The 17,906-nt window shown below is 35.9% G+C and overlaps 2 protein-coding genes across 3 annotated transcripts in view; both read left to right on the top strand.

Annotated features, from left to right (window-relative positions):
- mRpL49 (mitochondrial ribosomal protein L49) overlaps nucleotides 1–17,906 on the top strand; it is a 398,706-nt gene that overhangs the window by 44,688 nt on the left and 336,112 nt on the right. The gene's annotated exons all lie outside the window — the stretch shown is intronic.
- On the top strand, nucleotides 16,421–17,008 carry LOC136851095 (uncharacterized). Its single transcript, XM_067125066.1, has one exon. It carries the CDS (start codon nucleotides 16,421–16,423, stop codon nucleotides 17,006–17,008), a length of 588 nt encoding a protein of 195 aa, XP_066981167.1.

The raw sequence follows: 17,906 nt of genomic DNA, 5'->3' as shown, positions 1-17,906 counted from the left end.
TAAATGTTAAATCACCAACACAAAATTTTGGTAAAATTATGAAATTGTAAACAAAAGAACACACAAGAAAATGTACAAACATAAGAACACACACAAAAAAATGCACAAAATATTTATCAACAATAATTTCACTAAGGCAAAATCTACCTGACTCTCTTATTTTACCATGGTAAAAATAAGTAAAAAACCACTTTACCTTTCACAAGCTTGTGAGAACCTCTGTAAATTTCACAAAAATACACTTTCTATGAGGTGCCCTTTACGCTCCTAATACACTTTTCCTATGATCAGACTTTAGATAGGGAACAATATTACAAGTGACCACAAACACTTATAAAATTTTACTCTCTTCTGAAGGGAGAGAGGGATTAGAGAGAAAGAGTGACAAACAAAATTCTACTATGATAATAAACATATGTTGCCAGTTAGGCATTTTTTGGAAATGAGTCACTCTGGGAATCTTCCCTGGAAAAAAGGGAATAAACAAGGGGTTTTTTCCCTGGAGAAGGGAAAATAAACAAGGGAATTTTTCCCTGGCTCCAGAGAGCTATCTAGGACTGTCAGCATACATTCTTTTAAATTGACAGGGGATTTCCTGTATGTACACTTGTTCAAACAAAAAGGCCTCTGGACCAACCAACTTTTCTAAACCTGCCATCCCATAACTCTTTTTAATGACAGCTTAAGTAGATAAGGAAACAAATCTTCTCTTACCCTCGCCCTGGTCAACAAATTTTTATCTAAACCTGTCACTCATCTCCCTTTTGGTTGACAACTTTAGTGGTTTGGGGACTTCTCTCGCAAAAAGGGAAAAATACCCTGGTCACACACCTGACACCTGAATAAACACTGGCCTACCCAGCTGTGCAAACATGACTCTCACAGAAATGTATCTTATCACACAGTCCACTAACCCTTTTAAAGATCTGACACTTGGTATTTCAATAAACATTACTACTACTACACAACACATGACAAATACAAGAGAGAATACATCAAAATTTTACAGAAAACATATATTTACACAAAGCATAAATTATAAGACAATCAGCATAAATATTATAAGACATATATATATTATATATATATATATATATATATATATATATATATATATATATATATATATATATATATATATATATATATATATATATATATATATATATATATATATATATATAGTCTCACTACATTAGAAGCGAACCTAAAGGCTTATCAAACCCCTCCCTCCACCCCCAGATATCTTTCGCCTTTCCCTATGTCTGTTATGATGGAATCACATGATGAGCTGGAACTTAAGTCTTCATGATAAAATATGGAAACAAAAATTGTAGGTGGAGTATTGTGATGAAGTTTCAAGGTAAACAGAGCGTTTCTATGTAATTATGTATTTTTTTTCTGACAGTGCGTCCGTTTGGTACCTGAATTACTGCCGTTTATCTATTCATCAATAATTGACCTGTCTCTTTATGGCTACATCTGTCTATGTATATACCAGTTGTTTTCTCTAAACTTTTTCATTCATCTATCTATCTATCAATCTATATTATGGTTTTCTCTACACCTTTCCTTCTCTTTGTTTGCTTCACTGTTTATCAGTCAGTTGGTGTTTCACTGTATCCTTTCATATTTTTATATTTCCCTCTGTCTATTGCGTGCTTTCCGTGGGCAGTATTTATTCATTAATTTATTTTGTCGATGAATCTAATTCTTGTTCTAAAATCTTTTTTTCACTCTTCAGGGGATGTACAAATGACTTTTTATTTGGTAACTTAAAGAATGGGTTACCCCGACACTTATTATGCATCACGAAACAAGTCTTACAACCACACCAGAGTAATGTAATAAAGGTTTAAAGGTCAAGGAAAAGAGGAAGAGAGAGAGAGAGAGAGAGCGAGAGGGGGCCGGTGGGGAAGAATTTCATAGTTATTCTCTGGCTACTCTAGCGTGAGGGTTGAACCTAGATTAGTGCCATTTCCTAGCAATGTCAAATTTATAATTCTAAAGGAAGTTGAAATGAGACACAGCGTATATCTGATGACTGAACTTAGTAAAATGACTCTCAGAGTGTCCAAGTATGTCTTAATGCGTATTTTCTAATGACAATTTTCTTGAAAAAATTTCCAGTTATAATACAGACAAACGTCAATGCGTTGCCATATACACGGTCACCTATCTGGTTAAGCATGGGCATATGATAAGCTGTTTATCATATTAAGGAGCCATCAGGGATGGTCAAAGTTCCTCAGTGAGTGTCTCTCACATTTAGATGGATAAATGGATGTGATTTTAAATGTTTTAACTCACCCTTTATTTAAATGGTCAAATGAAGAGTTTTGTTTCTCATCTGAATAAAAGATAACAAAAGATTTTTTAAAGACTTTTTTGCACATTTAGGTAAATTAAGAAACTCAAATATTAATGCAAAAGCCTGACACTATCTTTACATTTTAAACTGCATATTTAAAACCGGGCCTATAAAAAAACTCGAATATGTGGTAGCCCCAAGTTGTCGGCTGTGACATTAACTGAACCATCAGGGTAAAATAGACTTAGTATAGATTGGTTAGGAGTGAACATACTATCGACAAATATTACTCTCTTTTTATTCTTATTCTTTTTCTACACTCAGACACATATATCTATTACAGTGTGGACTGAGAAAGAGAGAGAGAGAGAGCACAAATTAAGATCTGACACGTCCGCATATTTTCAAAGGGGAAGAGTACTTGATAAAAGATAAACAGATAGATGACTAGAAATATCAGTAAAAGATATATACCCAAAAATAGAGATTTAGACAGAAAGGAATGAAATGAACAGAGAATAAATTCATAGTATCGTAACTTCATTTTCATATGTCGTGATTTTAATTAATGGAGTTAGAAATACTAACTTTTTTCAATCGACTTTACAATTCTGCAGCAAATGGTAGCGGAATCAAACTAGATCAGACGTCAGGTTGTCAATCAAACATTCAGCAGGATAGGGCACCAGTCAAACACCTTTACGGATAGACCTCAGGTCAATCACTTCTGAGGCTAGGTCATTAGTCTAACATTTCTAAGGCTAGGTCGTGAATTAAACATTTCTGAGGCTATATCATAAATCAAATACTTGTGAGACTAGGTCATAAGTCGAACACTTCTAAGGATAGATCATAAGCCAAACATTTCTGAGGTTAGGTCAAAAGTCAGGGGCTAAAACTATCTTTACATTCTATATTGCATATTTAAAACAGTTTTGTGACCATATTTGAACCTTCATGGTAAAATAAAGTATAGTTTTGATAGGAGTGAAAAATCAACTGGTTATACAGTACATCACCCTCTTTTTCGTCTTTATTTATTTGGGTTTCTCTTTCTCCACACAGGCACATTCGCTATATCTATTTCAATATGAATTGACCCAGAGAGAGAGAGCACATATAAAGAACTTACTCGCACTCATATTTTCACAAAGGGAGAGTATGTGATAAGATAAATAGATAGATTGATAAATGACTAAAAATATCAATGAATTATATGCAAAGTTAGAGACAGACAAAAGGAATAAAGTGAACAAATGATAAACTCACAGTATCGTGACGTTTTTCTATTATGTCGTGACTTGAATTAATGGAGCTATGAGTAATTACCGCTTTCAGCAGACTTTGCTAGTACTAACAAGTACTCAGCAGATAGTAGCTGATCAAACTGGATCAAAAACTAGTTTCATTTATTAAAACAGTTCATAAGTTAAACACATGTAAGAGTAGATTATAGGCTAAACATTTCTGTTGATAGATTCTTATTCACACATTTCTGAGGCTAGATCGTAAGTCATTTATTTCTGAGGCTAGGTTTCAAGTCAGATATATACTTCTCAGTATAATTCATAAGCAAAACATTTCTGAGGTTCGGTCATACGTCATACATTTTTAAGCCTAGGTCATGAGTCAAATTTTTCTTAACACCTTAGGCTGAAGCTTTAACATGATGTATGTGCACTTGAAAAACGCAGATAATTTTTTCTTAAAGAAGAAAACTGTCAAATACAGCTTCTTTGACATTGGATCTATTCCGTGCATTGTTGAACCTAGATTATATGGAATATTTGGCAATGGTTAGATTTGCCTTTTCCTAGCTCGAGTCGAGTATAGAGGCTTAATAAGATGAACTAACAAAACATTAGATAAGTTTAAGTCACACATATATTTAGTTTGTAAATAAGTATAAGTATTCATTTGAAGCGAGAAAACATGTAAAATGCAAGAAAATAGAAAAATGCAAGCCGCACACTGATGTGCGAAATTAAGTAACATCAAGTCTGGCCGGTATCTGGATGGGTGACTTTAAAAAGCAAGACAGAGGATGTTGGCGCACATGCTCCCGTCATCGTCCAAGCGGTCAAGTAGGTGGGGCAAGCAGTTTAATCGAGAACTAGGAAAAGGAATTCAAACCTTGCAGAATGTTCCCTGTCACGCTAAAATAGTTTTACTTGGGATTTGATTTCCAGTTAACTCTAGACAGCTTAACCATCATTTTTTATTTGTACTGTTAACAGTTGATCATTTCTATCTTAGATCAGTAGTTTTGCGAGAAAGATATCAACTAAACTAGAATATATATACGTATGGCAAGACATAAGTTCATATAAGAAATGCCCACCAAATTGTATGTATATATATCTGTATATATATAGCATATATATTATATATATGTGTATATATACACATCCCTCTCTTTTTCTTTCTCTGTATATATATATATATATATATATATATATATATATATATATATATATATATATATATATATATATATATATATATATATATATAAATATATATATATATATATATATATATATATATATATATATATATATACGTATATGTATATGTGTTGTATTTATATGTATATATGTATATATATATATATACACACATTTCAGCTGTCATTAGTGGCATGGTTTTTACTTAGTTTAGACTGAGATTGCTATAACTGCTTCTCGACAATAAAATACACATAAAAATCAAGCAGTGATAGCACTGCCGATAAATTGGTAATCAAAGATTTACCGTTGGGCTTCATTTACATGCCGTTCATCGAAAAGGGAAAAAAGCCAGTTAAAACTGATATATCCTAACCCAACCAAGGGACTTACTTATCTGGACCATAATTCAGATCAATATGGGAATCAAAAGTTCAATGTCAAGTTTCCTTATTTGCAAGAGTCAAAACTAGAGAGAATGTGAAGGAAATTCTGCGGGAACAACAACACCACTTTGGTTTATCAGGCAATGCACTGAGACCACATCCAGTTAAAACTGGTATCATTATGATCCATACCTCGAGATGGTTAGCGTACCTACAGTACAGTTATCTTTAGAGTAGGGAATCAATGTTAACAGCCACAATGACCTTTCAACTTCTCGAGCCTTGTCACCGTTTTTTGGATACTCCGGTTACCATGGGGCTATATCCTGGCGGAAAATAAGCAAACATTCCACACTGGAACCAACTCACGGACAAACGCACGATGTCTTCATGACACAGTGTCCAAAAAAAGTGTGATGAGGTCGAGAAGTTAAAGTGTTCGTTGTGGCTAATGAAAATAATGTTGAAAATATGACTACTGAAAAAATCGGGTAAAAGCGACCAACAGATTCTATTATTACGGATTAGGTCCTACTGTATTCTTGAAAAATACACACATCAGATTTATAAACTGATACAAATTGTTGGTACATAACTAGTGAGAAGTTAAAAAAGATAAAGAAAAAAGAAAATGTCCAGCCAGATCGATTGCTCAGAAAAACCACATCGTGATATTTGTGGGGATGTTGCATGCACAATAGCTTCGGAAATCGATGGTTTCTCAGATTCGGACAAATCATGAGATTCATTTTCAATTTGAATTCAGAATCTATAGGCTCATAGATAGGAAATTGTTCTAGTCAGTAGTAAAAAACACAAACGTAGAGAAGATTAATGTTGTCTCAATGGGTATGGAAAGTATCTCATTGGGTAACACGAAAAAATATGAAAATAAAACATTATCTAGTTATTAGTATTGTTATTTCATTTTTTGAGTTGAGGAATTATACAGGAAGACATGGAAAGGAGCAATTATTTTAGGGCCAGACCCAGTGGACAACTACTGGGAAAGAAATGGCCAAGGGCAATTATCCAGTGGGCAGCTGACGTAAACCGAAACTCAGTAGGGACGTAATTATTCCACTACTTTTCAGAGTAAAGTTTTTTAACAAAGAAATTTTCCATCGTTACAAATATAACCCTAGTTCCAATCCAAGTTCCTAAGGGTCGGGAGGATGAAAGCTTGAAATTCGGGGTTCCTTAGTCGGGGGTAGGGACTTATCACCCCAAGGGGTATCATTTGCCGGGGGCAAAAATACCATTCAGGGTCATGGCGACCGATATTTGGAGGCATGGGGTTCTTACCCGGGAGTTATAAAGGAAACAGTAATTAAGTTTTGCAATTAATTTTACGCTCCTAAGCACAAGATATCGGGCAGAATTCAGTTTGCTGCAAAACATGCAAGGAGCGGTTTGAAACTGAGCAAAAAATAGTTTTCACAATTATACAAGATATTCCGAATATAGTTCATAGAATGGTCTGAACAAGTTGCTAGAAACAGTCAGATATTCTTTTCCAATATCTCTGCTGCATTTTATCTCTATTAATCTGTATTTGTCTATGTTCTGTGGCTTCTTTATCCCCTCAGTGGTATATATCCATGGGAGATCTTTTTATAACTAATCCTTGCTTTAATAAGCAGCCAGCGAAGCTTTTCAAGGATTTGCTACCTACCTCTTAGGAACTTTTTCATTATCAGTTTGGTTTCTTGGTTAATTAAACTCGGCAGTTCAGTAAATAACTTGATATGATTTTGTAGATATTGTTACAGTAGTCTGTCTGTATGATTGCCAACTTTTGTACAATCATTTTGAACGTACCCATGTTTAGATATTTCTTTTAGAAAATTACATTTGCTGGTTAAAATCGTCCTATTTTGACTACCTTTAATAAATGATTTGTCATATTCAGTTAATCATCTATCAGACCCCATTCATTTTTCACTGTTTTTACTAGTCAATTCTGTATCGTTTTTCTTACAATTCTAAAACTTTCCTAATAATTAATCACATTTATTTTATGTTATGTATCATGGATATTTCAGCACTTACTACTTGCCATCTTTTACTCCAATTTTTACCTGTGGTAAGAATGTCAAATGAGTTGTTCCATTCCTCTAACGACCTTTTGAAACTCATTATCCTCTTCTGCCATAAATTCAGTGATATTATCTTCATCATCTTTTGAGATATTACGTTCATGGTCTTTGAGGTCTCCTTTAATTTCTTTTCCATCGGCTGTAGTTCTTATTTCTGCGCTTGTCTAATGTTTTTCATCTTTTAAGTTATTATTTTGTCGTAAAAATCAAAGGTTTCTTTTGCTTATGTCCCTCATTTTATTGGAACCTGACGAATCGCTGATAAGACGCCTCTTACTATTCAGTATCTTTCGGTGTGGGATAAGTTCTTTATAGGATTAAGAAAATGTTTCGATTCCTCCGTAGTTTTTTTATTGATCTGTGTAAGTTATTTCATCTGATTTTGGAGGCATGGTTTCCCCTTTTCATTCTCGACTTACAGTTCGTTATTCACCATTATGTACTTTTCAGACCTTTTCGTTTAACATGCAGAATGATGAAGTCAGACGATCGGGGAGGCATGTAAGAAAGGTTCTCTTGATAATTCATTTCTTATCACTGAGTATATTACTCACCAGCACTGCCCCATTGACTTTATACACATATAGGCCTACATGCATGCATGTATATATATATATATATATATATATATATATATATATATATATATATATATATATATATATATATATATATATACACACACATAGACAAAATTCACATAGGTGTACGAAGCGTGTAACGCTTTAGTCGTTCTCCGCATATGGGGCTCATCAACGATTCGGCAGTTAGAATATTGAAATTGTTGTGATCATGAGTTGTGCACTCTTCTCATGAGTTACCTATATATATATATATATATATATATATATATATATATATATATATATATATATATATATATATATATATATATATATATATATATATACGTGTGTGTCAATATAGTCCACAGGAGAAAAGAGTATAAAACAATCTAATAGCTCGATAATTTCGCCTTCCACCAGGCCTCTTCAAGAGCTCTATTACAACTAAAGAAAATAAGTATATACATAAAAATTAAAAAAAGTTTTCTCGCCGGAAAAGAAATGAAAAGAATAGTTATCAAAGTTAAAATTAGCTTGTTTAGATCTTAAACAAATGGTCAAGAATTAGCAATTCAGAAAAGTTAAAAAGAGAACTTCAACTATTTGGAGATAGGTCATTTAAAACTTTTTTCTGAATTTGTACTGTTGGGAAACAATGTGAAGGAATAAAGGGTCTAATTTATATATGCCCTGACTAATATTAAAGTTTTTTTTGTTTACTAAAACTTATGCAAGCTGTCTCTAACAAATTTCTTGTCATCATATCTTTTTGAGTAATATTTCTATTTTGTCCCAAAGAATAGGACAGCCACAGTTTTCCATTGTAAATTGACAGCACTGTTTGGAGAATTTGTTCTTACACAATATTGATGATGGGAAATTCTCTTATTAATATCTTTTCCGGTTTGTCCCAGGTAGAATTTGCCACATTCACAAGGTATTTTGTAAACCACGCCTTCTTTTTTGGGGCTGTTGCAAATGACTGTCTTTCTTATTGTATCGGAGTAAGAAAAGACTAGTTTAAAGTTTAGTATTCTTATAAAGGATAAACAGTATCACTTGAATGAAGGCTGGAAAGGGAGAACCAAAGTATTACTCACATCATATTCGTTTTTGGTGTTTGTTCTATGATGTGTTTGTTTAGCTAGGAATAAACATTGTTCTATTTTCCTGCTTGAAAAGTGTTTTTTTTTATGCCCATTCTGGTGATATTATTAAACTCTTCGTCTAAATACCCGGGGCTAACTAGTCTAAGTGCTCGTAGAAAATATCTCAAAGCCATGTGCTTAACATTACGTGTATCAGTCGATTGTGCATTGATCATTAAGTTGTTATTTGTAGCTTTTCTGTGAATTTTGATTTTCAGGCCATTATCTGGTCTTATTACATTAGTGTCTAAGAAGCTTATGGAGTTATTTGTTTCTTTCTCCATGGGGAATTTTATTGATGGTACTAAGGAGTTAAGATCAGATAGCAATTTATCAATGTCGTGGTTTACACTTCAAACTGTGAAAGTATCATCTACGTATCTAACCCAGTAAACATCATCTGGCAATATGTTGATGGCAATTCGAGTTTCATAGAATTCCATGCATATGTTTGACAGCACTGGAGACAAACAGTTGCCCATTTGCATTCCAAATTTCTGCTTTTAACAGCTGTTATTAAAAACAAAACATATATCTATTACACAAAGTCTAATTAATTTTAAAATGTCTGAAACAGGTATGAAAAAAACATATTTATTTAGTTCCATATTTAAAAATTCAAACAGATCTAAAACTGGTACACAAGTGAATAAATTTTCCGCGTCAAAACTAATTAAATGACAATTTTGGTGAATTTGTACATTTTGAACTACATTTACTAATTCAACTGAATTAGTAATGTGGGAGTTAGATATGGTTCCTATAAGCGGTTTTAACAAATTACTAGAAATTTAGAAAGAAAACAGTTCACACTTCCTATTGTGCTGACAATACGTCGCATGGGATAACCATCTTTGTGGTTTTTATTACTCCGTATAAGTAAGGTAGTTTGGCATTGGAATGTTTGAACTTGTTGATGAGGTTTTGATTATCTCCAAGAATTTTCCTGAGGCTTCTGTGAAACTCTGCGGTGACTCTCTCTACGGGATTGGATGTTAGTGTTATATAGGTGTCTTGGTAGCTCAGTATAGTGTTCATTTTTTTCCCATAAGTATGTTTATCTAAGATGACTATCGTGTTCGCCTTATCTGCCCTGGTAATATGCAGTTCGTTATCTCCTTTGACATTTTTCAACGCTGCATTCAATCGTTTTGGAAAATAGCACAATCAACATGTTTAATATAAGCACTGTATACTATTCCCTTGGCCAAAATTAGTCTATCATTGTCTTCTTTTTGGTGATTATGTTTTCCCTTTTCTTCAGAGGTCTTCTGTACTTTAAGAATGTCTGGTTTCTTTGATGCATTATTAAATTTTATTCCTAATTCGAGTGCTGTTTTCTCCTTGTTGGCGAGGATTTTAGATGAAAGATTAAGTACATTATTGCTTTCTCCGTAATCATTCCATGGAGAACGTGAAATAAGGTTCGATAATTTTCTGGTGTGAAGATTTCTTTCCTTCTGTATTTTCTTTCTTAGGTGATTATATACCCAAGTAAAAAATATTATGTACAAAGTTATGTGGCACACTTCGTAGCAATTTAGTTTTAATGCTATTGCTTTTTCTGGTTTCTATTTAGCGTTATTAATGCGTTATTTTAGTATTTCATTTGCAAGTTTCCAATACTGTTTCCACTTAAATTTCGGTGGCACTTTGTAGCAAGAGAATTCGAGATTACACATTCTTCGTGGCAATTTCTTAAAAACTTGATCTGCATTTTCTTCCTGTGAGCACATAGTAATGATTTCTTGTAGTTAAACACTGACTGTCGTAATCCTGGGTAAAGATTAAGGAAGGATTGAAGAATACACGTGGACATTTTCTATAAATATAATCTTCATACCATGAAGATGAGATATGTCAGTATAGTCCACAGGAGAAAAGAGAATAAAACACTATAATAGCTCGATAATTTCGCCTCCCATCAGGCCTCTTCAAGAGCTTTATTACAACTAAACAGAATAAGTATATACATAAAAATCACAAACATTTTTTCTCACGAGAAAAGAAATTAAAAGAACAGTTGTCAGAGTTAAAATCAGGTTGTATATATATATATATATATATGTATGTATGTATATATATATATATATATATATATATATATATATATATATATATATATATATATATATATATATATAGAGAGAGAGAGAGAGAGAGAGAGAGAGAGAGAGAGAGAGAGAGAGATGGGAATTTAACTACCCTTGGTGTCACGACTTTGGCTTAGTTTATGCTACAAATGGCTAGATGTGCAGTGAAATAACAAAGAATATTAATTTCAGGTAAAATGAACTTCTACTTAAAAAGTAAGTAAAGATTTGCAGTTGGGTCTCATTTTCGTTCGTCATCAGACTCTTCACTTCAGAATCATTTATTTTGTAGTTAATGATTTTAGGATAAAAATAACATGAAAAAAAAAAACAAATAAAGCGACCTATCAGGCTCTAATTTAGGGCAGGCCTGTTTTGACCAACGATATCTTATTCACATGTCAATCAAAATTCGAGCTTTCCATTCAGTGCCCTATGCTACAAGGAGGCCAAATTGTGGTAAGAAAAAATTTTTAAATACGATTTTTTTAAATGCACTAAAAAGTAAATAATATTTTTTTGAGACACACCAGGATTTTGTTACAATTAATCATGTCTACAAGAAAAAAATAAATTTTTTAGCGTGGATGCCAAACATGGAAGCTTTTAAATGCTGACAAGAAAAGTGTCTCAAAAAAAATATATTTTTTATTTCTTGTTTAGCATATCCTTCCATGTTTGATACGTCGAGCTAAGGGAAACGCTTTATTATTTTTGAAAATCATGATTGAATGGAGAGGTGACAGGGATTGAAACCATGAAAATGTCAAGTCTCAAAGGGAACATTAAATTTCACAAGTTTTTTAGTGCGTTTTAATAAAAGCGTGTTTAAACAAAAAATTATATATTTTTATTTTATACTTTGTAGTTTTGACAGAAACAAGAAAATAAATAAGTTTTTTTTGTAACCGGTCATGACATGATTAATTGAAAGCCATCTCAAAATTTTAATGTTGATATCGGTTTTGTCGAGCCAAGAAATTGAAAGTTTGAAAAATCTGTAGGGTTATTAACTTACTGTACCGAGTCAAAGAAGGCGTGAAAAATCCAAAGAATTTCATACAAATCCTGAGATACTGGGAGAGGTCACAGTAGAGTACTAGAGGTCACTGCTGACCTACTGATCATATAAGGTTGCATTGTTACCGGGATTGAGTAACCATGCAGAATTTCAAGTCCATCGAACAAAGGGAACAAGTCGAAAATTGAGTTACAAGTTTTGACCCAAACAGGCAGACAGACGCAGAAGTCAAGTTAAATAAAAAGATTAAAAAAATTTTCTTTAAAACACGTTTTATTAAAATACACTAAAAACTAAATTTTCTGGGACCACCAGAATTTTCTTACAATCAATCATGTCTGCAAAAATACAAGCGTGGGTGCCAAACATGGAAGGAAGTGCTACAAGAAAAGAAATATTTTTTTATTCCTTGTAGCAATTTCTTTCATGTTTGGTGCCCACTCTTTTATTTTTGAAGACATGATTAATTGCAATAAAATCCTGGTTTCTCAAGAAACTCTTTACTTTTTAGTGCATTTTAATAAAAGCTTGTTTTAAAAAAAATTTTTATATTTTTTTATTTTATACTTTTTAGTTTTGACAGAAATTGTAACCGATTTATGATTGTAATGCAAAAAAATTGAATGTGATATCCTGTCGAGCCAAAGAAGGTTTGAAAAATCCGTAGAGTCATTAACTTACTCTACCGAGTCAAAGAAGGTATGAAAAATCCAAAGAGTTTCATACAATTTCTGAGATACTAGGAGAGGTCACTGTAGGGTCACTAGAGGTCACTGCTGACCTATTGATCATGTAAGGTTGTATTGTCACCGGGATTGAGTAACCATGCAAACTTTGGAGTCCATCAGATGAAGTGAACAGGTCGAAAATTGAGTTACAAGTTTTGACCCAGACAGACAGATGCAGAAGTCATGTTAAATAAAAGCATGTAAAGACCTAATGTTTATACTGTCTTCAGTTACATTTCCCCAGAAGTTGCATTCCTGAACCTTGAATTAAGTATGAGTAGCGTCGCCACGAAAATCAGCATGCTCCAATTCTTGCTTTGTTGGAACAAAATCAGTAATAGTTTTCATCTCATTTTTTACTTAAGAAAGACAAGGACAAAATCCTAACCTCCCTGGCTATTCACCTGTGGAGTGAAAAACTAAGTTTAGCAGGCTCTTGAAGCCATATTGGCACTTCACAGAAATTATTACTGTCATTAATCATTATTATTATTATTATTATTATTATTATTATTATTATTATTATTATTATTATTATTATTATTATTATTATTATTATTATTATTTACCGTTCCCCTAACAGAAGATAGCTCCAGAGAAAAACAAGACAATAGGCATTGTCATAGTAATACTTTTAAATGAGAAACAGTTCATTGGCCCTGTGTAGTAAACTTGTAAAACAATAGTGTCTTTGTTTGCGCACCCAGAGGCTTCATCAGCAGCTCGTTTAACCCCCACTCACACTACCCCATTAACCTCTGTCTAGTATGCACCGTAGCATTACCTGGATATCAACATTTGTTTCCATTCCTGTCCCGCAGTGTCTGTCCAGAACTATTCAGGTCCTCCTTTACTCCTTCTTCCATTTCTGAATTGTACATTCTTTTATTTTTCGTATCTTATTGTCCTTCATTCTTTCAAAATAACCGAACGACCTCTAAAAACTGTATAGCACCTACGTGTGCAGGCCTAAACACTCCTACAATCAAAATCTCCTTTATCCCACAATGACTAACCTGCGAGAGAAACCATAAGGTCGAGAGAAACACAACTTCTGTACATAAGTCTATTGTCATTGTTGTCAAGATCTATGTATTATTACCATTGTATGTATTGTTATGCCAACTTTTCAACCATATATGTATGATCTTCAGTCAGATGTTCTGTATCAGTTCCTTGTCAGTGAAAACCTCGCAGCCGCCTCCATACGCCTACCACCCTTCATGCCCCACAACCTAGAGGCATGGTTCTCCAGGGTGCAAATGATTTTCCTCACAAAGAAAATCACTTCGGCAATGCACAGAGCAGACGCCATTTTAGAATTTCTGCCAGACGACATCTTAGAACAGATAGCAGGATGGCTGAAATAATTAGATGCCCCCGTCACCTACCACCTACTGGATGACCAGCTAAAGTCATCCTTCAGCATGCCGCCCATCCAGAGAGCCAAGAAGTTCCTCGACCTCATGGGGGCTCTGAGAGGAGGTGAGCGGCAGTCACGTGTACAAGCAACTGCGGCGGCTAATCACGCTGCCCACCAAGGGTGGCCAACCCAAGTCATCCTTGGACCTTGTGAGGGAGGTACTGCTCACAAAACTACCCTGCCAGACAGTAGCAGCCATGCCCAAAGCCTCCACCATGCCCATAGAAAAGTTCCTGATGTACCACAACCAAACCATCAATGAGTCAACAAGACCAATAAATATGCTCCATTGCAACCGACGTCCCACCGCCAGAAATGAGAGAACTTCTACCGGAATACAAAGACATATTCAAGGAAGACCTGAAACACGACTCAACAAAACCAGCAAAACATAGCATCCAGCACCACATAGAGACTGAAGGTCGCCCCAATCCACTCATGATTCAAATGGCTGGCCCCAGAGAAGCTCACCTATGCGAAGAAGGTATTCAAAGAAATGGGAAAAGCCAGAATATGACAGAAAACCCCAGCCCATGGGCATCACCCCTACACATGGTACCAAAATCTGATGGAACATGGCACCCCTGTGGAGATTACAGATGGCTAAATGTCAAAACAGAACCAGACAGATACCCACTACCACATATAGCAGACATAACAAACCAAATGAACTGAGCAAAAATCTTTCCAAAAATAGATCTACTAAAAGGGTATTTCCAAGTCCCATTGGCAAAAGAAGATATCGAGAAGACCACAATCATCACCCTCTTCAGCACCTACACATTCAATTACAGCTGTTTCGGCCTCCGTAAAGGAGCAACATTCCAGAGACTGATGGACGAACTGTTTGGGGACCTTCCATTCTGCATGGTCTTTGTCTGTGACATACTAATCTTCAGCCCAAACTTAAAACAACACCTCAAAGACATTAAAAAAGTGCTACAAAGACTAAAAGAAAATAGACTCATAGTGCAGGGAGACAAGTGTGAATGGGCAAAGAAAACGGTAGTTTCTGGGATACCACGTGAGCCCAGAGGCATTAAACTTCTACCAGAAAAAGTGAAAGCAATATTACAGACTTCCCCAAACCCACAACAGTGAAATAAGTATAAGAATTTTCAGGCTTAATAGATTATTACCATCACTTTATACCTGACATTGCCAAAATAATGACCCCATATATGAATGTCTTAAAGGAAATAAAAAGAAACTAACTTGGGCAAAAAATCAGGATAAAGCAAAAGAAGCAATAACCTCTGCAACAACACTAATCTTCCCTCTACCCCATAGGTCCTTCACTCTGACAACCGACGCAAGCAATACAGTGATGGGTGCCATACTCAAGCAGGAGACTGATGATGGTCGTCGCCCGCTGGCCTTCTTCAGCAGAAAGCTAACAGCAGCGAAACAAAAGTATTCAGCGTTTGATAGGGAGCTCCTCACGGTCTATAAAGGAGTCCACCACTTCTGCCACATGCTCGAGGGACAACAGTTCATGGTGCAGACGGACCATCAACCACTGGTGCACACCTTCATGAAGTCAGCAGACACATGGTCAGCGCAACAACAATGGCACCTGTCAGCGATAGCTTAGCACTCCTGCACCATCAAGTACCTGAAGGATTCAGTGAACACCATGGTGGACACACTATCAAGAAACTGTGTTAACACCATCCAGCTTGGGATAGCCTATCTCGAGATAGCAGAAGCGCAGAAGGATGATGTGGGCTTGCTGTGGATCAGCCCCGCCTTCATATGGAGCGACCTGTCAATCAACAGCGGAATGACGGCCATCACCTGCTAAATGAGTACTGGATGACCTCACCCACGCTTGCCAGAAGGCCTAAGAAGGAGAGCCTTCACTCTCACACACAACCTATCCCACCCATCAGCCAATCAGCTGCCCAAACCGTAGCAGAATGATGCATCTGGGGGAATGAGGAAAGATGTAAAAACGTGGACAAGAGAATGCAACCCATGCCAGATGTCAAAAGTCACAAGACACATTGAAAGTGGGATAGAAGAGTTCAAAACAATGAATCAACAACTTGCCCACATACACATTGACATAGTGGGACCCCTACCCTGCTCAGAGGGGTACAGGTACCAGTTTACCATCATAGACAGGAACACCAGGCTGCCAGAAGCAGTACCAATACGAATGCAGATGGTGGAGAGCTGCATAAAAGCCCTCGGAGATGGGGTCAGTAGGCATGGAGTCCCCCCAGATCATCGCCAGTGACAGAGGAGCTAACCTGACATCCACCCTGTGGAATGCCCTCGCCAGCAGTCTGGGGACGAAAATAATGCATACAATGGCCTACAACCCCGAAGCAAATGGCATCATCAAGAGGCTGCACCGATCGCCAAAAATATCACTCACCACCAAATGCCTGGGCAGGAGCTGGAGGAAGGAACTACCTTGGGTCCTACTGGGCCTGAGAATGATGCCGCAGGCAGCGTTCAATGCATCTCCAGCAGAAGTCCTGTACGGCCAAGTGTTGTTGCCAGCAGATGTCTTCCAAGAAAAAACAAATCTGACATCGCCATCTGACACCCAAAAAATTATAGAGAGAATGATGCCAGCAAAGACGACCTACTACGTGAACAGAAAGATGTACATCCCCCAACAAGCTGCAGAATGTAAAATATGTGTTCATACTGGTGGATGCACACAGACACCCCCACCTCTCTCCCCAGCCTACTCAGGACCACCACATCCTCCAGAGACAACCCAAGTCATACCAGATGACAGTAGATGGAAGAACGACGTGGGTTTCCACTGATCATCTGAAACCCACGTACATACAAGACACCGTCCTACAACCGTAGGCCTCTACTGGTGGGGGGGGAGTCCTGTAGCGGCCACGTGTGCGGGCATTGTCATAGCTTTTAGAAAAAAGTCCTCACCTCCTAAACATTATTTCTAAAATTAAACAATTAAACAGTATGCCCCATACAGAATATGTGTGATGTATACCCTGAAGCAATGCATATTGTTATGTAAAACCAAATATTACGGGAAAATATTCATAAGCCCCTACTTAAGTGATACGCCGCTGCAGTGGCTAATTGTGGTTTTAGATTAAGCAGGCCTTGTGCCAACAACAGACCTTGTTCATAACAGTTGTCCTTACATGGAGTTGAATGCTGTTGTTCCAGATTATGCAGATCAACTGTTCAATCAAAAATTAGAAGAAAAGGGTGAAATGGAAGAGCATCTGAGCAATAGACAAAACCTCTGAATTGTTTTTGATTTTACAATTTCATGAAATACAGGCTTTCAGCCAAGCACTGGGGCACTTTCGACCATTCGCTCTCTGAATATGAAAACTGGATATTAACTTGGATTCCTGCCTGGAGACCACATAACGACTCAAACTGGGGATGTTCCCTCTACCAAGATCTTCCTCGAGTGAACCTCGATGTCTCCTTCCTCATCTGATCCCAGAGGCAAAGCAATTGCCTGATATGATTTGCTCGACGTTGACCTACAGTCCAGCGCATAAAAGGCTCTCAAATTCGTAACAGTCTGGCTTGAACCGCCATCTGTGGAACAAAAAAGAAACCCTGGTAATTCCTTTTTCTTTCTTTTGATTAGTAAATGGATTAAAAGTTTAATAACTAGACACTAAATCGTGATATAGCCTTTAAGACATTGCACGGAGTTATGGATGTCGGTGC

This window comes from Macrobrachium rosenbergii, chromosome 23 (genome assembly GCF_040412425.1).
Source record: "Macrobrachium rosenbergii isolate ZJJX-2024 chromosome 23, ASM4041242v1, whole genome shotgun sequence".
Taxonomy (NCBI): domain Eukaryota; kingdom Metazoa; phylum Arthropoda; class Malacostraca; order Decapoda; family Palaemonidae; genus Macrobrachium; species Macrobrachium rosenbergii.
This window is presented reverse-complemented; position numbering and strand designations above follow the sequence as displayed.

What these genes read in the sequence shown, in the direction of transcription:
- LOC136851095 (XM_067125066.1), top strand. Translation starts at nt 16,421, where the DNA reads ATGGGGTCAGTAGGCATGGAGTCCCCCCAGATCATCGCCAGTGACAGA.